The sequence below is a fragment of the Panthera pardus genome, unplaced genomic scaffold (assembly GCF_024362965.1).
Source record: "Panthera pardus isolate Hobbes unplaced genomic scaffold, ASM2436296v1 HiC_scaffold_12, whole genome shotgun sequence".
Lineage (NCBI taxonomy): Eukaryota > Metazoa > Chordata > Mammalia > Carnivora > Felidae > Panthera > Panthera pardus.
The window spans coordinates 42,033,581-42,057,606 of NW_026526677.1; the positions used below are offsets into that span (position 1 = coordinate 42,033,581).

General features: G+C 37.5%; 1 protein-coding gene across 2 annotated transcripts in view; it reads left to right on the plus strand.

Annotated features, from left to right (window-relative positions):
- The window catches only part of PIK3C2A (phosphatidylinositol-4-phosphate 3-kinase catalytic subunit type 2 alpha), a 192,817-nt gene that overhangs the window by 83,605 nt on the left and 85,186 nt on the right, over nucleotides 1–24,026 (plus strand). For both annotated transcript variants that reach the window (XM_053899926.1, XM_019456444.2), the window contains one exon: nucleotides 14,804–15,924. In XM_053899926.1, coding sequence (XP_053755901.1) covers nucleotides 14,857–15,924 — 1,068 coding nt within the window. In that variant the 5' untranslated portion in view covers nucleotides 14,804–14,856. The remainder of the gene's footprint in view (nucleotides 1–14,803; nucleotides 15,925–24,026) is intronic.

Genomic DNA, 24,026 nt, shown 5'->3' on the forward strand with positions numbered 1-24,026 from the left:
TGTTGTATGGAAACCAATTTGACAATAAATTTCATATTTAAAAAAAAATTAATAAAGCTTACAAATGATGAAATATTTAAAACTCTACCAAGTTTATTTATTAAAAAAAACTTTTTTTTAATGTTTATTTACTATTGAGAAATCGAGAGAGACAGAGCATGAGCATGGGAGGGGCAGAGAGAAGGGGAGACATAGAATCCGAAGCAGGCTCCAGGCTCCAAGCTGTCAGCATAGAGCCGGATGTGAGGCTTGAAGTCACGAACTGTGAGATCAAGACCTGAGCCGAAGTCGGATGCCTAACCTTAGACTGAGCCCCCCAGGCGCCCCGAACTATCAAGTTTAGATAGTAAAAATCTGCTTTCCACCATTGGCCCTCCCCAGTCTTCCGTTTTTATTGACTGATGTCTCTTCTTTTCAAGTCAGACCCTTAATCTATGCTTCTGATTCATATTCAACTATACTCAGTATCTAAGCTAGTGTGTATCTCTTGTTTTCTGTGCCTTTTACTCTTTGTCCCCTGAAGTCTTGTCTTTCACCTACCATATGTTGAAGGCCTTAACCATTTTAAACAGCCATTCCTGATATCTCCTCCTGTCTCTCCTAGTTCCCTTTGCTGTCAAAGAATTGAAAGAATAATAGACCTTTGTTACTTGTAATTCTTTACTTTTTCAGTTTTCAACTTCTCTGAAGTGTTCTCTGAAAAATCACTAATGGAAAGGGGAAATGAGGAGTGACTGCTAATGGATAAAGGGTTTCTTTGGGGGTGACGAAAATGTTCTGCAATTTGGTAGTGGCGATGGTTGCGTAGTTCCGATTATATAAAAACAATTGACATATGCTTTAAATGGGTGAATTTTATATGTTAATTATGTCAATAAAACTATTATTAAAATAATCACAAATGAGCTTTTAGATTTAAAGTGTTTTTCTTTTTCAGCCCTTATCTTGTGTCACCTCTCTGGAGTTTTTGACATTACTCACCACATATTTCTTAGGACACTGAATTCCTTTATTTCTCTGATAACCAGTCTTCACACCTGTTATTTTCCTCTGACCTTTTGTTTCCTGCTTAAGTATTAGAGGCCCTTATGATTTCCTCCTTGTCTTTTCTTTCTTCACTTTACACATTCTCCCAGGGTAATCTCTACTTTCATGACTTCAGATCTTCAGTTTTATATAGGTAATTAATGCCTCAAGATTCATCTCCAGCGAAATTATTCTGTTGAGCCCAAGGCCTGTATTTTTTTTTTTAACTTGTTTTATGTTTTATTTTTTTAAATTTACATCCAAATTGGTTAGCATATAGTGCGACAATGATTTCAGGAGTAGATTCCTCAGTGCCCCTTACCCATTTAGCCCATCCCCCCTCCCACAACCCCTCCAGTAACCCTCAGTTTGTTCTCCATATTTAGGAGTCTCTTCTATTTTGTCCACCTCCTTGTTTTTATATTACTTTTGTTTCCCTTCCCTTAGGTTCATCTGTTTTGTCTCTTAAAGTCCTCATATGAGTGAAGTCATATGATTTTTGTCTTTCTCTAATTTCACTTAGCATAATACCCTCCAGTTCCATCCATGTAGTTGCAAATGGCAAGATTTCATTCTTTTTGATTGCCAAGTAATACTCCATTGTGTGTGTGTGTGTGTGTGTGTGTGTGTGTGTGTGTGTGGTGTGTATATGTATATGTGTATACATGTGTATACATACACATACATACATATACATGTGTATACATACACATATATATATACACCACATGTTCTTTATCCATTCATCCATTGATGGACATTTGGGCTCTTTCCATACTTTGGCTATTGTTGATAGTGCTGCTATAAACATGGGGGTGCATGTGTCCCTTCAAAACAGCACACCTGTATCCTTTGGATAAATGCCTAGTAGTGCAGTTGCTGGGTCGTAGGGTAGTTCTATTTTTAATTTTTTGAGGAACCTCCATACTATTTCCAGAGTGGCTGCACCAGCTTGCATTCCCACCAAGGCCCATATTTCTAATCAACAAGCAGACATGAACTATATTTTCCACAAGTACTTCAAAATAGTAATGTGTTTTGGTCTGACTAAAAACGACCATGTTTTTAGATAGTTCCATGTTCCATGAGGAACAATTCTGACAGTAACACATAATTTTATTCCTCAGAGAAAGAAATTAATGGTTTATAATTTGACACATTTAAGATGACTTCCATATGCTTTAAATGAAAATGAGTGCAACAAGAATGGATTACAAATCTGGTATCTCTTGGGTTCAAATACTCATTTTGAGTTGGATATTTGTATGTACTTTTAAGTATCTTACAGAGTACCCAAGTCACTCTACAATGAAGAATTGCTTCCTAATCTGGTCCATATTAGATTTAATTTCATTTATTTGTTTAACAAACATTTGAATGAAAGCTTGCTTGTTCTAGGATTGTTCTGGGTGCTAGAGATATAGGAGTGAGCCTAAGAGGTAAATCCCAGCTTCATGAAATTTATAGGCTAGAGGGGAAAGACCATGAAATACACAAGTAAAATCTATAGTACATTGGATGGTACTTAAATGCTAAGAAGAAAGTAAAGTGCATAGGCAATGGAGTTAGAGAAAGTTGCAGTTTTAACTACATTATCAGGGAGAACTTAAATGTTACCTTCTTAATGAAGACTTGAAGGTGAGAGAGTATGCCACTCAGCTCTCCAGGGGAAGAGCAGTCCAGAGGGAACTGAAGAGCAAAGACTCTCAATTAGATGTATAATGTATTTGAGGAACAACAAGGAGGCCACTTGGACAGTCTCAGACAAGAGAGTTATAGGGGAAAAGTAATAGGGGGACCAGATATTAGAGTGCCTGGTGGACTGTTGTAAAGATTTTACTGCTTTTCTGAGTGAGATAGGAGTTATTGAAAGCTCTGAGTTGGAAAGGTAAGAAGATCTAAGTTTTTCAGTATCTCTCTGGCTGCTGTGTTGAGAGTAGTCTGAAGGTGGAGGGTGGAGTGGTGGCAGAAACAGACTGGGGAGCTGTTTCAGTAATCCACAAGGTTTTATGTATATATGCATAACTATCTGATAGAATTACCACCAAACATTGCTGCCTTCCTGTCAAGCTATAATTGAATTAGGATTTTCAACGTTTATTTTTATTTTTGGGACAGAGAGAGACAGAGCATGAACGGGGGAGGGACAGAGAGAGAGGGAGACACAGAATCGGAAACAGGCTCCAGGCTCTGAGCCATCAGCCCAGAGCCTGACGCGGGGCTCGAACTCACGGACGGTGAGATCGTGACCTGGCTGAAGTCGGACGCTTAACCGACTGCGCCACCCAGGCGCCCCTTGAATTAGGATTTTCTAATTCAGTTCAAATAAATAAATTTGCTGGATATAACATACAGTGGTGAGTGTGCAATTATCTCTCACTGATAGGAATATCTTTCTATTTTTAAATGTTTTGTATTTTTTTTATTATAAATTTTTTTTTTAACGTTTTATTTATTTTTGAGATAGAGACAGAGCATGAACAGGGGAGGGGCAGAGAGAGAGGGAGACACAGATCGGAAACAGGCTCCAGGCTCTGAGCCATCAGCCCAGAGCCTGATGCGGGGCTCGAACTCACAGACCGCGAGATCGTGACCTGAGCCGAAGTCGGACGCTTAACCGACTGAGCCACCCAGGCGCCCCTAAATGTTTTGTATTTTTAAAGACAGTGAATTTTTTTACATAAATCATGTAAAATGCGATTCCATTAAATGATTCACAGATAGTGAAAATTTGAGAAACCATAATTTGTTTTGTTTTCTTTTGCAGTTTTACCCTTTTCCCATATCCCTTAATATATAAGGGCAGGGTCCTTATTTTAGCCTATACATTAAAAAATGAAAAGTATTGTTCTTATTTGTATTTTTTTATGCCATTACTAAAAAATTGAGCTTTTGTATTCGTATAGTTTGCCACATGTGAGTTAAAAAAAACCCACATGCTATTGTAGGTGGTGTTTTCACATACCATGTATAATATAGATATGAAAATATTTTAAATATTCAAATTTAAAATATGTAGGGAGTAGATTCTTTTTTATTATGAAGTAACCCACAGAACAGTGAATAAATTTATCATCTATGATTAACAAATAATTTTAAGTGCATAAAGCATATATGATTATCTAACAAACACTTGTAAAACAAACACTTGTGTAACTAGTCGATAGGTTATGAACTAGAACATTGCTTATGTTCCTAAAGTCCCCAGTGTACTTATCCTTGGTCATCCCTTCTATGAGTAACCACTGTCCTAACTTTGAGAATCCTTTCCTTTTCTTGGTTTTACCGTTATGTAAGCATTCTTAAACAATAGTTTCTCATGTTTTTGAACTTTATATAAATGGAATCATTGTATGTGTTTTTGTGTCTGTCTTTGCTTATCATGTTTCTAAGTTTTATTCATTTTTTTCTTATAGCTCTAGTTCATTGGCATTAGTGTATTAGTTGCATGAACTGTGATATAATGAAAAATATTAGGTCTTTGTGCTTGGTTCTTGTCATGTAACTCCTAAAGACCTTGGAATCTCTTTTTTTTCTTTTGTATGCTAATGAGATAAATAGTGTCTGGGATCCCTACATAGTTTCAGGGTGGGGCTGGTCACCAGAAAGACTGAGGCATTTTAGAGGACTAGAACTTTTAGCTTTATCCCCTGACCTCTGGAGATGAGAGAGGAACTGAAGGTTGAGCTAATTACCACTTCCAGGTTAGTTCCTATTTGGGACTATTGTGGGCAATGTTCTTTGGAGGTTCTTATGATTATCTTTCTTTTTAATTTGTAGAAGTTACTTATCTAGGATTTGAGTCCTTTGGTTATATATTAAAAATATCTCCTTTTTTGTGGCTTGTTTTTATCATTCTCTTTGGTGTCTTTTGATAAAAGTTCTGGATTTTACTATAGTCAAATTATTTTTCTCTTACGGTTAGTGCTTTCTGTCTTGTTTAAGAAATTTTTCCATTCTCTCTGATTCTAAAGCTTTATAGTTCTTCCTTTCACAGACGTTTGGTTTGTCTCCAGTTGAATTTTGCTTAAGGAGTGAAGTAGGAATCCCATTTCATTTCCCCTCCATTTGTTCTGGCTTAATTTATTAAAAAGACAGTTCTTTCCCTGTGCTCTGATATGCTACTTGTCTTAAATCGGGTGTCTTTGTAGTTGTGTTTCTGTTTTTGACCTCTTAGCCTGTTCTTTATTAAATTTATCTCTTCCTGCATAAATACCATACTATCTTAAATAAAATTAGCTTTATAATTAATCTTTATTGGGTAGAGCAAATCCTCACACCTTGTTCTTTTTCAAGAGGTTTTTGGCTATTTTGGCCCTTTTGGTTACTGAATAAATTTTAGAATCACCTTGTCAAAAATTATTGTTTTATTTTAGAGCACAAGCAAGGGAGAGGGCCAGAAGGACAGAGAGATAGAGAGCAAGAGCAAGAGAATCCCAAGCAGGCCCTGTGCTGACGGTGCAGATGTGGGGCTGATCTCCTTTCATGACCTGAGCCGATATCAAGAGGTGGATGCTTAACCGAGTCCCCCAGGCACCCTTATTTTTGTTTAACGTGTTTATTTATTTATTTATTTTGAGAGAGAGAGAGAGAGAACACACTTCTGCATGAGAGAGGAAAGAGAATCCCAAGCAGGCTGTGGCTGTCAGTGTAGAGCCCACCGAGGGGCTTGATCTCATGAACTCTGTGAGGTCATGACCTGAGCCAAAATCAAGAGCCAGAAGCTTAACCTACTGAGTCACCCAGGTGCCCCAAGAAGTCATTAACTGTGAGATCATGACCTGAGCTAAAATAAAGAGCCATAAGCTTAACCTACTGAACCATCCATGAATATGTATTTAAATATTCTCATGGCTTCAAATCCTATTAGGGTGGCCTTCTTTTTGCTGAGGTTAACTAGGAATTCCATGAGTTATTTTGGTTTTGATTCTTTTTTTTAAACAGTTAAATAGTTAATCTTTTTGTAATTTTGTAATCCTATTTGGTTGATTGTAAACACATTTATCTATGAAATGTTAACAATTTGCTAATTGTAGAACTATTAGAAATTGTATACTTTAAAAATACAAAATTTACCAAAAATGTTAAGATAGACCTTAATGAAAAGGATGTATGTTATCTATGGGACTTAAAATTTTTCTTCCCCTGAAAATTAAGTAATAGGCATTGGAGATATTTTATTGACTTGAGGGAAGGGATGACTTTTGGGAAGGTAAATTTTTTCTTATCCAGAAATTAGTGATGCTTGTTCACCTTGCTTTTTGTTCCTTTCCTTATAAATTCTAGCCTTAAGTTGGCCAATAGCCACCTTTGGCTTTTGAGCACTTGAAATATGGCTAGTCTAAGTTGAAATGTGTAATCTGAAATAAAATATATACCACATTTTGAAGACTTAGTATGAGAAAAGAATGTAAAATGTCCCATTCATATTTTTATAATTGGTTACTTATTGAAATGACAGTATTTTGGATAATTGAATTAAATATATTATTAATAATTTCATCTGTTTATTTTCATTAATGTAGTTGTAAAAAATTTTTAATTCAGTATGTGGCTTGCATTCCACTCCTGTGGAATAGTGCTGTGCTTCTCTACCCTAATCTCACCCAACACCTGGACATTCCTACATTTTCTCTTTTTAACAGAGTTGTATAGTGCCTAATACCAAAGTGCTTGGTTACTTTTGTTAGATTAATTTTTTCCCTCCGTGAATCACAGAGATAGGAGAATGTTATCTTGTCTACTGGGGTTTTTCCTTTTAGAAGAGATGAAGCTCCTCTCCTATTTTCATTTTTTTTAAATTTTATTTAAGATTTTTACTTTTTTAAGTAATCTCTACACCCAATGTGGGACTTGAACTAACAATCCTGAGATCAAGAGTTAGTTGTATGCTCCACCGACTGAGCCAGTCAAGCACCCCTCCTCTTCTATTTTTAGTTTTCTGTTGCCATCTCCTACTCCCAGTTTCCAAAATAATTTTTTCTGCCACCACTTGTTTATTCTGAACTCAGCCACGTGATTTTTCAGTTTTAGTTGAATTATTAATAAATAAGCCCTTTTAGGGGCACCTGGGTGGCTCAGTCGGTTAAGCATCCAACTTCAGCTCAGGTCATGGTCTCGTGGTTCATGAGTTCGGGCCCTGTGTCAGGCTCTGTGCTGACAGCTCAGAGCCTGGAGCCTGCTTCCGATGTTGTGCTCTGTTTCTGTCTGCCCCCACCCAGCTCCCCCCACTCAAAACTAAATAAACTTAAAAAAAAAAAAAAAGCCCTTTTAGTCTGGTTTTTTGTTTGTTGCAGAATTTGAGCTTCTTTTTGATAAAGACAATGGTGTCTTACGTTTCCCAGTCTTTGAGGCATTCATTCAACAACCACAGTAGAAGTCTGAGAGTGAATTCATAACCTCAGTGAAATGATAAGTTTGCTAGTCATGTGGTGAGAATAAATTAATAAAATGGCACATTATTAAATAGCAGTATTATTCACTTCATGATAGAATTACACAAAACAGTAAAATCTATTTATTAATGCAGAGAGAAATAACCATAGCCTTGAGGAAGAAATCGGTATTTATAATAGATAAGGTATGTTTAGACACTTATTTCAGATAACTATTAACATAAAAATATATTGTAGTGAATTAGCACTGCCTGGATTTGAGTCCTGATCTCATCACTTGCTAGCTACTGTGAACTTGGGCAGATTATATAATTTGTATGAAAGTTTTTCATTTGTATGTAGGGATAATAGTAGCTACTTAATATAATTTGTGAGGATTAAATTAGTTAATATATTGCTTTTAGCAGTGTTTGGTAGCAAGTATCTACATATCTCTATCTGTAGGTATGTATAGATATGTAGATACTTGCTACAGTTTTAACAAATATTTTCCATGGTTATTGCAGTGTTGATATTATTATTTTTAATGGTAGCACAGTATTCAGTTGGGTACCATAATTTATTTTTCTTTGAGATTCACTTTCATCTTAGTGGAGAAATATTTGCATGGTTGAACTCAAATCATTGTTCCTCTGTTTTCTTATGTATCTTGAATTTTAAGATCAGAAAGCATTTAGATGGGTAGCAGGACTGGTTTTATTTTTTTCTGAGATTTAAATTTAAATTGTAAATGAATGTCTACCACAGAAGAAGCCAAGAGCTTTTAAATTAATTCTTTTGGATCTGCAAATGTATCCCAAAGTTTAACTGAATAGTTTAATTGCCCTCTTTTGAACAATTTAAAGCAGCTACTGCCTTGTGATCATCACTGGATTACTCTATGTTGGAAAATTTTTGGCAGATGGTATACAATCATCATTCAAAAACTAGTTATATTGTATTTTCCAGCTTGAATTAGGAGAACATTAGCATTAAAGTTTGCATTTTGAATTAGCATGTGCAAAAGTTGTTTCCTGATAAATGTTTGTCATCAAATGAAGTTTTGATTTTAAAAAATTAATGGAGCATGTCAGTGTAGCAGCCTCAGAAAAATAGCTGAAGCACTGGGTTACTTTTGGACAGTCTTTCAAATCCTTTATTACCATTTGAGTATACATGCATGATAATTTTTTGGAAAGCTAAAATATGGTAATTCAGCTGTTAACAGTTCACTTTTACTGCTTAGACTTGAATTTAGTTTAGCATGTGCTGCTTTGGGTTGATACTAGGGATAGAGCAAGCAAATGAATTGATATGAAAAATACCACATTTACTGTTAAAATATTTTTCAAGCTATTTATTTTATACCTTTGTTAGTAAATAAGAGGTAACATTAATTTAAAATATTTGGAGTAAGTGTGTTTTCTGTTGAATAAACTGTATCTCAAACTCACTTAAAAAATCCAGATTTCCTCTTTCAGAACAATGTCCTATCATTACCAAATATGGTAGCCAGGAAACTACTTAAATAAATAGGCATTTGCTTGTGGAAAATGAATTGCAAGTCGGTATCGCTTTCTCTTTGCAAAATATTCTAATCCATTCGATTTTGTGAAAAATGGACTGTGTTGTGGTGTTCAATAATAGGCAGTTAAACTTGATTTATTTCTCCCACCATATATCCAGTCATGTGCCATCCAAAATCTCGTCTTCAAAACTGATAGCTCTTATTCCATTCTTTAAAATATGTGGTCATTAAATTTAACTCTGTATTTATTAAGCAGGGTGGTTTTAAATGTTGTGGGGCAGAAGAAAAGGAAAACAAAGTAGGTTTCTGCACTTAAGCTTATTCTAGTCTGTTGGGTAGACATACAAATTATAAATTTTTTTTTAATGTTTATTTATTTTTGACAGAGAGAGACATGGAGCATGAGTGGGGGAGGGACAGAGAGAGAGGGAGGCACAGAATCCGAAGCAGGCTCCAGGCTCTGAGCTGTCAGCACAGAGCGTGATGTGGGGCTCGAACCCACAGACCACGAGATCATGACCTGAGCTGAAGTCAGTCGCTCAACTGACTGAGCCACCCAGGCGCCCTTATAGACATACAAATTATAGATTCTGTGTTAAGTTTTTAGTTGTTACTGGAGAAAGTAATGTTAAACCAGCTTAAGCAAAGAGGAATTTATTGACTTACATAAATGAAAAGACTAGCCTTGGACAAGGGTTGGATCCAGACACTTAATGTAATATTCAGAATCTGTTTCATTTTACTTATCATACATAGCTCTGCTCTTTTCTGGCTTCGGTCCATTCTCAGGCAGCATCTCCTTCAGTGGTGGCAAAGATGGCCACAGCAGTGCCAGGCTTACATCCCATAAGTTCAGCAACTTCAGTGATGGGCTTCCTTTCTAAATAGTTTCAGAAGTCTTGGGATTAAGTCTATTTGGCCAGACTTGGATCCTTTGGTGTGGTTGGGAGTGGGAGAGGGGAGAGTAAGGATGTTCCAGCCCTATTTGAACTAGATGGAACAAAAGGGAGATGACTAAGTTCTAAAAAAGAAGATACAGATTTCTGCCTACTAGAAGAAAGGATACTGAGGGGGCAAAAACAGCATAAAGTCTATGAAAATGAAGATAAAAATTTTATTTGAGCTAAAAAGATAGTTTTTTTTTTTCAGTGTTTATTTTTGAGAGAGTACAAGGAGGGGAGGGGCAGAGAGAGGGGGACAGAGGATCCAAAGTGGCTTTCCACTGACAGGCTGACAGCAGTGAGCCCAAAGTGGGCAAACTTATAAACCACAAGATCATGACCTGAGCCGAAGTCAGGAGCTCAACTGACTGAGCCATCCAGGCGCCCCTAAAAAAATGGTTTCTAATAGGAGCTACTTAAGAAAAGCTTCAGACAGGTGGCTATATTTGATTTGGGCCCTGAAGGATAAGTATAATTTTTCCAAGGCAGAATGAGTATAAGAAAGGACTTTCTAGGTCACTCATCTGAGAAGTTTGGCAGTGAAAGGAGAGAATTAAAATGGAAGCTATTGGAGTCTAAAGAGGAATGTTAAGACTCTTTTCCACCTCGGTATGGAGAAAACTTGAGCATTCTTATGGCAAAGGAGCAGAAGCAAATTAATAATGCAAAGAAGGCAATCACTGATAAATAGGAGAATTCAGTGAGAATTAGGATATAAGTAGAAGGCATCAGACTTAGGCAGGAAAAGGGAACTCTTCATTCTCTGAGGACACGTGAAATAAGGTGGGTAGTGGTGGCTGTGAAGTTAAAACAAACTTGCTGTTAAATTGGTAAGTGGCTACAGTCTTGCTTTCTAAAAGTAAGGAGAAAAGGTTGATCAGTTATCTATTGCTATGTAACCATTCCAAAATGATTTTGTGGGTTAGCAATTTGGCTTGAACTCAGGCTGGGTGGTTTCTTCTGCTGGTCTTGCCTTCAGTCATTATTGTAACTGTGGTCATTTGAACTGTGGATGGATGGTCTAAGGTGGTGGCTTTACTCCTGTGGTTGGTGATGACTGTTGGCTGGGCCTTTTTCTCCTTGTGCTCTCTCATCGTCTGTGAGCATTCACAGGGCAGTGGCTGCACTCAAAACAGGAAGAGCTGAAGCAGTTAGGCTCTTATGAACTTAGAACTCCCAGTGTCACTTCTTTCACATTGTATCTGTCAAAGCAAGTCACAGAGCCAGCTCAGATCAAGTGGAGAAATAGGCCCCACCTCTGTATGTGAGGAGAAGCATAGTGACTTTATAAAGAGTGTATCCTGGAATCAGAGGAATTTGTACCTCTTACTCTTCATCTAACATTTTGTGAAGATTTTTAGTCATGCAGCCAAATTGAAAGGATTTCAAAATGAATACCCATATGCCTACCAACTAGATTGTATTATTAATATTTTCCTGTACTTGGTTTATCATGTATTTATCCATCTATCAGATACTCAATTTATATTATTTTTGTATATATTTCAGAGTAAATTGTAGACATCAGTACTTTCGTCTGAATACTTCATGTATATTTAGTAGGAGTCTATTTGTTCATAGTTTTTTCTTAACATGAAATGTTTACGGACAATGAAGTATACAAATTTTAAGTGTACATTGTGCCTAGTTTTGCATTCTACCACAGAAGGGAAAAATTTGAAAAGATTTTCAGTGAAATGCCTCAGAAGTTCAACTATAGTTGTATAAACGAATTGCAAAGAGTGACTTCCTTCAATATCTTGATGTCCTCGTCACTAATAATTTTTTATTTAGTATTACCTCAACATTTAGGATTTTCATTTGTGTTAACATTAAAAAAAATTTTTTTAATGTTTATTTTTTAGAGAGAGAGAGAGGGACAGGAGTGCGAGTGGGGGAGGGGCAGAGAGGGAGGAAAACACATAATGTTAAGCAGGCTCCAGCCTCTGAGCTATTAGCACAGAGCCTGATGCAGGGCTCCAACCTCCAAACTGCGAGATCATGACCTGAGCCAAAGTCGGATGCTTAACTGACTGAGCCACCCAGGTGCCCCTCATTTGTGTTACATTAGTTTGAATTCACTTTGGGTGTTTCCCTACCTCTATCATTAAACTTTTATTTTGCACATACTGTGGACAAGCACTGTGCTAGAAAATGGATGTAAGTAGGAGCTCTCCTCATTTCTAGGTATTCAAACTAAAATCTCGAATCAGATTAGATTAATAATAGATGTCATTTATTTAATGCCTCTGCCTAAGGCCAGTGATAAACACTTTTTAGTTGCATTGTTTCATTTGATCCTTATAATTTAAGAGATAGATACTTTTTCATTTTATTTCATTATTTATTTATTTTTAAAATTTACATCCAAGTTAATTAGCATATAGTGCAACAGTGATTTCAGGGGTAGATTCCTTAGTGCCCCGTACCCATTTAGCCCATCCCCCCTCTCACAACCCCTCCAGTAACCCTCTGTTTGTTCTCTATATTTAAGAGTCTCTCTTGTTTTGTCTCCCCCCCTCTGTTTTTATATTATTTGTGCTTCCCTTCTCTGTGTTCATCTGTTCTGTGTCTTAAAGTCCTGATATGAGTGAAGTCATACGGTATTTGTCTTTCTCTAATTTTGCTTAGCCTAATACCCTCTAGTTCCATCCATGTAGTTGCAAATGGCAAGATTTCATTCTTTTTGATTGCCGAGTAATACTCCATTGTATATACCACATCTTCTTTATCCATTCATCTGTCGATAGACATTTGAGCTCTTTCCATACTTTGGCTATTGTCGATAGTGCTGCTATAAACATGGGAGTGCATGTGCCCCTTCGAAACAGCATACTTGTATCCCTTGGATAAATGCCTAGTAGTGCAGTTGCTGGGTTGTAGGGTAGTTCTATTTTTAATTTTTTGAGGAACTTCCATATTGTTTTCCAGAGTGACTGCACCAGTTTGCATTCCCACCAACGGTGCAAAAGAGATCTTCCTTCTCCGCATATTTGCCAACATCTCTTGTTGCCTGAGTTGTTCATGTTAGCCATTCTGACAGGTGTGAGGTGGTATTTCCTTGTAGTTTTGATTTGTATTTCCCTGATGATGACTAATGTTGAGCATTTTTGGTACTTTTTCATTTTAAAAGTTAACTAAGGCATGTGGAAAAGTTTGACTTGCCCAAGCACTTACAGCTTCATGAATCAAGCTGATGTGACTCCAGAACCCAGAATTAACTCCTGAATTACAATGATTAGAAGCAAGCAATGTGCCTTATTTTATACAGTAGGTAACTAACCCTTTAATTGGTCATCTTGCTTCATAGGGTAATTTTAATCTTAATTGTGCTTAAGTAGAAGATTAAATTTTTACAAGCTGATCATTGAGAAAGTTTAATAAACTATTTTTCTAGTTTATGAGTAAATATTTTAGCAATTTGAAAAAGGAGAAATTTTAGTGTTATAACTTTTTTAAATTAAACTCTGCCCAATGTAGGGCTTGAACTCACAACCCCGAGATCAAGAGTTGCATGCTCTACCAACTGAGCCAGTCAGGCACTCTAGTATTATAGCTAATGATTTAACTGCAGATAATCAGATAGATGCGTGGTCAAAACTATGTGGCTGGGGAGCCTGGGTGGCACAGTCGGTTAAGCGTCCGACTTCAGCCAGGTCACGATCTCGCGGTCTGTGAGTTCAAGCCCCGCGTCAGGCTCTGGGCTGATGGCTCGGAGCCTGGAGCCTGTTTCCGATTCTGTGTCTCCCTCTCTCTCTGCCCCTCCCCCGTTCATGCTCTGTCTCTCTCTGTCCCAAAAATAAATAAAAAACGTTGAAAAAAAATTTTTTTAAAAAAAAACTATGTGGCAAATTCAGCCATAAATTTAACCTTTGAATGGAGTACTGCAGTTTCTTATAGCTTTAACACTTTCATTATGCTGATCTGTTATGTCAGTTGTTCTAGATTATAAACCCTTAATCAATTTTTCATATGATGCTTTTTAAAAAAATGTTTATTTTGAGAGAGTGAGAGTGCACATGCACGTGAGCAGGGTCGGGGCAGAGAGAGAGGGAGAGAGAGAATCCCAAGTAGGCTCCGTGCGTAGCGTGATGTGGGACTCGATCTCAAGAAACGTGAGATCATGACCTGAGCCAAAATCAAGAGTTGGTTGCTTAGCCAATTGAGCCACCCAGGAGCCCCTCATATGAGGTTTTGTTAGTAGTTCCTTGACTTTATTGACTAGGTATTAGGTACTTTTATTGCCAATTGGCTTATGAACAATTTAACAAATAGCCAAAGATTGAAACCATTTTGACTTGCTATTTGCATAACAGTAAACCATGTTGAAACTCATGAAAGTATGTGACTAGCAAGGCATTTTGTGCCAAGAATCCTGCCAAAGTGCCATTAGTTAACAGCAGCCATTGTGACACCTGAAGTGAAAGGTTCTTGAGTTCATCCACCATTCGAGCTTTCCTGTTAGGTCAGGAAATGAGGTAAAGTTATGTATGTCTAAGCATATCCCTTACCTCAGCAGTGTATAAGATATTTATTTTTAAAGAGCAAAGAACATCTTATTTTTTTAAGTTTATTTATTTTGAGAGAGAGCAATTGGGAGTGGGAGAGGCGCAGAAAGAGGGGGAGACTGAGAATCCCAAGCAGCCTCTGCACTTCCAGCACAGAGCATGATGTGGGGCTCTACCTCACAACTGTGAGATCATAACCTGAGCTGAAATCAAGAGTCAGACGCTTAATTGACTAAGCCACTGAGGCGTCCCTGAGATATTTTAAAAATGTTCCTTCACTCAGATTTCCCACAACTGTTCATTTTATTTTATTTTATAGTTTATTTGTAAGTGGCTTTAAATTCTAAGTCATATGAGTGGGTTACAAACAAAATAAATTTGTGTTTAAAAAATCTAATTGAGTGTTATGTTTATTTTTGTGTATAGGTCTTGCTATTTTGGAAGCTACAAGAAAAAAATAGATTAGGGGAGGTTTGGTCATGGCTCAGATATCCAACAATAATGGATTTAAGCAATGTTCATCACATCTGGAACCAACAAGAACAAAAGAAGTGGACAAGGAAGAAGCATTACAGATGGAAGCAGAGGCTTTAGCAAAACTGCAAAAGGATAGAGGAGTGACTGATAATCAGAGAGCCTTTGAGTTATCAAGCAACACCAGACAAAAAGCACAAGTTTATAACAAACAGGATTATGATCTCATGGTGTTTCCTGAATCTGACACCCAAAAAAGAGCAGATATTGATGTAGAAAAGCTCACGCAAGCTGAACTTGAGAAACTATTGCTTGATGACAATTTCGAAACTAGGAGAACACCTGTCTTGCCAGTTACTCCTGTTCTGAGCCCTTCGTTTTCAGCACAGGTCTATCTTCGACCTACTATTCAGAGAGGACAGTGGCCACCTAGGTTATCAGGGCCTTCCACTTATACTTTACCTTCTATTTATCAGTCAACTTACAGCAGTAAACAGACTGTATTCCAAAATGGCTTCAGTCCAAGAATGCCTGCTTTTCCATCCACAGAACCTATATATTTAAGCTTTCCAGGACAGTCTCCATATTTTTCATATCCTTTGACACCTGCCACACCCTTTCATCCACAAGGAAGCTTACCTATCTATCATCCAGTAGTCAGTCCTGACATGGCAAAGCTGTTTGACAAAATAGCTAGTACATCAGAATTTTTAAAAAATGGAAAAGCGAGGACTGACTTGGAGATCAAACATTCAAAAGCTACAGTAAACAATTTACAGGTATCTCCAAAGTCTGAAGATATAAGTAAATTCGACTGGTTAGACTTGGATCCTCTAAGTAAACCTAAGGTGGACAATGTGGAGGTGGTAGACCACGAGGAAGAGAAAAATATTCCAGGTTTACTAGCAGAGGATCCTTGGGATGCTGTTCTTCTTGAAGAGAGATCACCAGCAAGTTGTCACCTTGAAAGAAAGGTGAATGGAAAATCTCTTTCTGGGGCAACGGTAACAAGAAGCCTGTCTTTAAATATTCGAACAACTCAGTTTACAAAAGTCCAGGGCCAAATATCTCAGGTATAGTCTTTTCTTACTAACTTCTCAAATGTAGTAATAGAACACAGAATTCATGTTTGCGTACATAATTTATTAGGTAAAAGAAATCTTTTTCATTTTGAATTTTGTTTTCTTTATTCCTAAATGTGCTGTGAATTTTAGATTGTGTGGTAAAGGATGAAATGTGTTTAGGTCAGTTGAACAATTACTTGCTATTAATAGATTTTTTTCTAGGATTATAAATTAAACTCTAATCAAGGATCTGGCTGTCACTGATAGGCATTTAAGATAATTTTTATTTCTCATGTCTGCTCATTATATACAGTCCTACTTTCTCTTCATTATCTTTTATTTTTCAGGTTAAACCAGTAATTTTGGTTTTTAACCCCATTATGGAAAATTTTCCATATATTTTGTTTTTAACCATAAGTGAATGGAAGGAAAGGAAGGAAACCCCATAAAAGTCATTAAAGGACTCTCTCTCCACACCTATATTGATTAAAATAAAAATGTGGTATAGTTGCTGAGTTCATATTGTCTTACTCTCTGTAAAAACTAGTTAAGGGTAGCTGGAACAGGATGTCTTCCCTCAGATGAGAGGCAGCAGGATTTAGATTTTTCCTTTCCAAATACAGTATATCATTGCAGGTTTCTATTTTGCTCTTGTAATATCTGTGGGTCTTGGGAATGTTTAAGTTTCATTCTCCCCTTAATGCGAATTACATCATTCAGCTAATTAGATAAGCACTTAGTTACTCTTTAGGTGCTGGGAATCAACTAGCCTTTAGGGAAGGAGAAGCAAATTTTGCATGATTTTGAATGGGTGTATGTTGAATTGCGACTTTAAAAGCCATTTTGGAGAAAGAAGCAGGTAGTAAGAAGGCTTGGAAACACAGATGAGATTTTTGGATGACATTATCAGAAAAGAGAAAAATCTTAACTAATGCAATGTTTTATAAGTGGATTTTGACTACAGTTCACTAAGGATATGTTATTTTAAGCTTTTCAGTATTTACAAATTTAGTCACATAATCTCTTAATACTTTCAATTAAAAAATCACAAGTTAATTCCATATTTTAAATTGATATCCTAAATATAACGTCAAATTATTTTCTCTTAATATCTCTGTCATATTGTTGAGGGTTTTCTTTTTGTTTTTACAAAATAACAGTCATTGGGCACTTGGATGGCTCAGTCGGTTGAGCGTCTGACTTTAGCCCAGGTCATGATCTCATGCTTTGGGAGTTTGAGCCCCACATTGGGCTCTCTGCTGTCAATGCAGAGCCTGCCTCAGATCCTTTGTCCCTCTCTCTCTGTCCATCCCCTGCTTGTGTTCTCTCAAAAATAAGTAAAAATTAAAAAAAAAAAAAAAACAAAATAACAGTCATTTCCTAAAGTATTTAAAAGGAGATGGAGAAACTAAGCCATGAGTCATCCACCAAAAAAAAAAAAAAAAAAAACAAACCAAAAACAAAAAAGAAGATGGGGTGGGGAAAATATACCAAAAAGAACTGATAATTGTATATTTAGCATTCTGAGGCACTACTCAACTTTCCCATAGTGGCTGCACCATTTTACATCCCATCAGCAATGTGTGAGAGCTCTAGTTTCTCCATATCCTTGCCAACACTTGTTATTTTCCATTTTCTGGATTATCGCCATCCTGATGGATGTGAAACAGTATCACTATGGTTTTGATTTACATTTCCTGATGACTAATGATGATGAGTATCTTTTCATGTGCTTAATTGGCCATTTATCTTTTTTGGAGAAAATGTCTATTTAAGTCATTTGCTCGTTCTAAAAATCGGATTGTTCATAGCAGCTTTACTCATAATAGCTCCAAAGTAGAAACAACCCAAATACCTCATCAACTGATGAATGGGTAAACCAAAGTGGTATGTTCATACAGTGGAATATTACCCACAAAAAAGTGAAGTCCTGATATATGTTATAACATGGATGAACTTTAAAAACATAAATGAGGGGCTCCTGGGTGGCTCGGTCGGTTACGCGTCCGACTTCAGCTCAGGTCATGATCTCATGGTCCGTGAGTTCGAGCCCCGCGTCGGGCTCTGGGCTGATGACTCGGAGCCTGGAGCCTGCTTCTGATTCTGTGTCTCCCTCTCTCTCTGCCCCTGCCCCGTTCATGCTCTGTCTCTCTCTGTCTCAAAAATAAATAAAATAAAAACGTTAAAAAAAATTAAAAAAAAAAATAAATAAAAACATAAATGAAAGAAGCCAGGCACAAGAGACCATGTTTTGTATGATTCACTTTATATATGTCCAGAAATGGCAAATCCATAGAGAAAGAAAGCAGATTAGTGTTTTCCAGGGGTCAGGGAAGGAAAGAATGGGAATGATTGTTTAATTGTTACTGGGGTTTTGGGGAGGATGATGAAAATGCTCTAGAATTAGACCATTTCAGTCTTCTTACCATAGTGGTGATGACCACACAGCATTGTGAATGTATTGAAAGCCAGTGAATTTTATGTTCTGTGAATTTTACCTTAATTAAAAATATATTAAAGGCACTAGTTCACCTGATCCATCCTGCTCAGGCCAGACCACTGCTGGATTCACATTTGAATCAGTGTTCCAATGGAGAGATCCCTCCCCAAACGTGGGTCTCCTTTTTATAGGCAAAGCATGACAGCATGAGGGGATGGTGTCTGACACTATGCAGTCTGGATTAGGGAAATCAGCTGTTTCAGGAGTTGTTTGGGAAGGGCAACTGCCTAGAACTTGGAAATCTCAGGAGCTATGGAAATTTGCAGTTTTTGCTATCAGAAAAAAGGCAGCACCTGGTCCTATAGGGAGCTAAGTGTAGGCTCAGTCCTCCCATTGGTAGAAGAGAGAGTCCCTGACTGTCCATACAACCCATCCAGGTCACTTTTAAATACTCCTGCTCCTTGCATCACACTTTTGTATGTATGTATTCACATCTCTACAATATGTGCATTGTGACCACAATACATAGACTATCTTGAATTTGATCAAATATTTATAAATGACTGGTTTATTTCATATCTGTGTGTCTCAAATTCTAATTTTCTCAGCATCAAAAATTCATTTATCCACTAAGGGAAACATTATTCCAAGTGAGCTGAGATTACCATTTTAGGTGAATTGTGGTTATTATCTTAGATAAGTTGAGGTTTCTGGATCAACTGGAGTTATTTACTGTCCAGTGATCCTGGATCAGCACTCAGAACCTGAGAGCTGCATTCTTTTTATCTACGTGTAGATATTCAAACTGAACTTTTTTTTCTTTTCTTTTAATGGTCACTGAGACAGTAGAGAGTTCCTAAGAATCCTATGAGGACAGAGCAACCGATACCTATTTTACAATTGAGGAAATGTAAAGAAATTTAGGAATTCTTAATTTTTTCATATAATAATGGTATTGTAAGTTAAATGAGCTCTTATATTTTAGAGAGATGTATACTGAAGAATTTGTAAATGAAATGTAATAAATTATAGTTTTAATAGAAGGAAGAGCTGGGGATAGGGTGCTTCTAGATGCAACAAGATTGGCTATATATATGTTGATAATTATTAAAGCTGTGATGGATACATGGGTGTTCATTATATTATTTTTTCTACTTTTGTATGTCTGAAAATTTCCACAATACATTAGAGGTTAGGAAGAAGACCACAGAACTATTTGTAAGAAGAAAAGCTGATGTTCAGACCCATGATGTGACTCTAAAATCACTTCCCCCACTCCATCCCTTTAGTGATAGAACATGCTATTTTGGAAGTAATAAGTTCCCTATCAAACATGGGTTAAATAATTGGCTTCCCGAACTTAGTTGTATGTCACTGTGCCCTGAAGAGGAGTTTAGGCTTCTTCAGTCCTGATACTGTGTGTTTGGGGGTGGGAATAAGTGGTGATATTTTGGAATTTGAGGGAAAAGATGACTTAAAAACATTTTTTTTTCCTTCTTTAAGTGATTTTGATGCAGCTAACCTGCTCCCTTGGACTAGCATTTGGAACCTTTTGACTAGATGACTTTAAAGTTAGTTTCTCTGTATTTCAGAAGCCTGTGAAATTGGGTAGGTGACAAGACAAATAGCAAAACAAAAATTAAGTACCCTGGAAACCATTTCTTCACAACTTAAGTTGCTTTTGCTACAAAATCCTGCTTCCTTTTCTTTCCTTTTTTCCGTCTTTAGACTGGTCACTTACAGTTCAACTGATATTTTCTCCACCCTTTCCTTTGGTGAGGACAGGGCTGTGATACCCACATGCCTTTCTTTCATTGCTCCCTGCATACATCTTTTCCTCCTTATTTTTAATATTTGTCATAGTACCACCTGCTGTTAAGACATCTAATGCCATTCTATTTTGTAGAACTGCTTTACGCATATGGGTCATTTCAACATTTAATGTAATGCTATTTTCAGAGTCATTTAAGGCCTTATTTGTGTATTTATCAAGGGCCTTCTTGTGCTGTATGACATTTTGAGCTTAAGTGTTGATCAGTAATGGCCTCAGTAGTTTTCATTAAACTAATATTTGCATAGCCAGCCTTTCTTTGTCTTCTTTCTATAAAACTACTGTATGGAAACCAACTATCGGTGTTACCTATTGCTAGATCTGGATGGTGGAATAGACTAGTTCTAGTCATATTCAAACATAATAGCATAGTCTGGTCCAGGTATGACAGATGTCAGATTTAGGGTTTGACAGGTTTTGAGAACAGTGTCAAGGGAGTATAAAAGTATAGCTTGATATTTAGTCATCCCCTGTCATCCATTGATGACCTTTAGTTTCTGAAATTCTTTGAACCTGATGAGAGGTTGTCACAGTCAATGGCTTTCCCATCGGAAGTTTAGATGCTTCTACTGGTAGTGCAGTAGCTGCTACTGCTCCTAAAGGCAAGGTGGCCATCCTTGGGCTACATTGTCAATGGATTTGGAAAAATATCCTGCAGGTTTCAATTAATGCCCTAGTTTTCATGTTAGGGGCTAAGGCGTGGCTTCTTTTTTCAGCAAGGAATAGGGTAAATAAATGGCTTTTCTAAGTTTGGTAGAGGTAGAGCTAGCAGAGGGTAGTTTAATTTTTAGTTGTTGAAAGATCCCCTGTTGTTCTTTATCCCATTTTGAAGGCTCTTTATCTGGTCCTCTAGTGGCTTCATATAGAAATTTGGCTAGGACTCCAAGCTCTGGGATCTGTAGGTGGCAAAATCTAGGCATTCCTGTAAAGGTTTGGAGTTGGTTTTATGTGACAGGAGGTTCCAATTCTGTTATAGCTCTTTTTCTCTCAATTGGCAGGGAATGCTATCCAGTAGTTAATTCATATCCCATATTTCTGTTTAGAAGTTTGAGCCTTTTTAGACTGTTCTTGGTATCCTGTCTCTCTAAGAAAGTTTAGTACAACAATAGAATTATTGTCTGAGACCTCTTTCATGGAGCTTCATATTAAAATATCATCCACATATTATACTGTTATTCCCTGAGGCAGTATAAGGTCTCTAAACTCTCTGCTGAGTGTATTGCCAGACAAATGGGGACTCTTCTCTAAATCCCTGTGGTAGGACTGTCCATGTAAGCTGGCATGCTTGATGTTCTCCTACTGGAGTCCATTCAAAGGTCAGTAGAGGCTGGACCTCTTCACTTAAGGGGATACAAAAGGAGAAATGCTTTAAATCAAGCACTGTAAGCCATACACCTTTCTGTATTGCCCGAAGTTTGAGTCATTACAGTATAAGGGTTTGTCACTCTAGGGTGAATAAGGACTATAGCTTCATTTATTACTCTGAGGTCTTGTACCATTCTGTACTGGCCATTAGGTTTCTATTTAAAAAAACAAACAAACATTTTTTTAAATGTTTGTTTATTTTGAGAGGGTGTGGGGGTGGGAGGAGCAGAGAGCAAGAGAGAATCCCAAGCAGGCTCCATACTGTCAGCACAGAGCCTGACGCAAGACTCCATCTCACAAACCATGAGATCATGATCCTAGCCAAAATCAAGAGTTGGACATTTAACCAACTGAGCAACCCAGGTGCCCCTTAAACATTTTATTTTTAAATTTTTTTAATGTTTTTTTATTTTTGACAGAGAGAGAGAGAGACAGAGCATGAGCAGGGGAGGGGCAGAGAGAGAGGGAGACACAGAATCCGAAGCAGGCTCCAGGCTCTGAGCTGTCAGCACAGAGCCCGACGCGGGGCTCGAACTCACAGACCGTGAGATCGCGACCTGAGCCGAAGTCAGACACTCAACCGACTAAGCCACCCAGGCGCCCCTAAACATTTTATTTTTAATCTCTGCACCCAACGTGGCACTCAAATTTACAACCCTAAGATTAAGAGTTGTGTGCTCCACCAACTGGGCCAGCCAGGCACCCCTCTCCATTAGGCTTAACAGGCAAAATGGGAGTATTATAAGGGGACTGGCAAGGTTTAAGAATTTCATTTGTAAGAAATTTATCTATGAGTGGTTAGAATCCAGCCCTGACTTCTGTCTTAAGAGGATATTGTTTTCTGTGTGCAATAATAGCAAGATCCTTTAGAGCTGTTTTGATGGGATGGACTATTGCCTTCCCTGGGATATCATAATTCCAAATTTGGGGATCTACATGTTCCCAAATGTTAGGGGGAATTCCAGGTGGATGTCCAGTTTTTCTTCAGCCCTTAGAGAGGAGACCATCCTCCTGTCTAGTTAGTTTGAACTGGCTTCCCAACTTAAACATGAGGTCCCTTCCCAGTAGGGGAGTGGGACAGGAAGGGAGAACCAGAAAAGAATGGGTAATTACTTGGTCTCTATGTTTACAAGTTACAAGAAAAGTTTGTAAGCATGATTTAGGTTCTCCTTCTCCTTCTATTCTAGTAATTTTAGAAAGACAGGTCGGACTGGAGTGCTAAATAAGGGCAGAGTGAGTGGCTCCTGTATCAATAAGAAAATCAATGAATTTAACTTACTCCCACATCCAGGGTAACATGGAGCTCAGCCATCGTTATGTTCAGGGGAGCCAGACCAATCTCAGGGCCCTGTCATGCTCTCTTCAGGTTGTTCCACTGGGTTGAAGTTTGAGGACCTAGGGCCATTTTTGCCAATTTATGGTGAATGTCTGGTGCTGACTGGCTTATAAAATGCCTATTTAGGATAACCAGCCTTTCTGGTGTGGCTGAGTCTAAATTTATATATTTACCAATTTATTCTATTAAAAACCCCAAAAATAAGGCTGGATTTTCATCATTTGCCTGGGTTACTTCCTTAATTTTATCAAAATTGACAGGTTTAGAAAATCCTCTTTTCATTCCCTCCAGTAAACACATGACCATATGGTCTCATCTTCCCCTGCCAGGTCTGTCCTTTTGGTAGTTCCAGTGAGGCTCGGCATTAGGAACAGTGAGTGTCTCCTCCTACTAGATAATGATTTCTATCCCTGGTCACCCATCTTATCTGCAAATTCTTGTGTCCTAGCCCAAATTTAGGCCTTTTCTTCTGGGGTACAACAGTGCATTAGAATAATATAGATATCCTGACAGGATAAATCAAATAGTAGAGACACCTGGTGAAATACATCTATAAACTTATGTGGATCCTCTGAGTATCATCCTAGTTGTTTTATTTGTGCCAGATCTGACATAGAAAATGGGACATGTACCTTAATTGTGCCCATTTCCCTGTTTGCTGCTTCCCAAAGTGGATACAGTCCTGCCTTAGTCTGAGTGTTTGATAGGTATGATGTTCTACTTCTAGTACATCCCACTGGGCTTGGAGCAGAAGGCTCCAAAGGTTTATACGGAGGGGGAGTTATTAAGGGTCTGGGCTCGCATGTGGGCTTATTGTGACTTTTTCTTCTGCTGATTGATTTGTCTGACTCAATTGGTTTCTTTGATTGAGTGGTCTATTTTATTTATTTATTTATTTATCTATTTATTTATTTATTTTTACATTTAACTGTGTGTTATATATTTATTTTTTTAACTGTAGTTGGCACATTGTGTTCTGCATTTTTTAAAAGTCTATTTATTTTTGAGAGAGTATGGGGGGAGGGGCAGAGAGAGAGAGGGGAAGAGAGAGGATCCCAAGCAGGCTTCACACTGTCAGTGTGGAGTCCTCTGTGGGTCTCGAACCCACAAACTGTGAGATCATGACCTGAGCCCAAGAG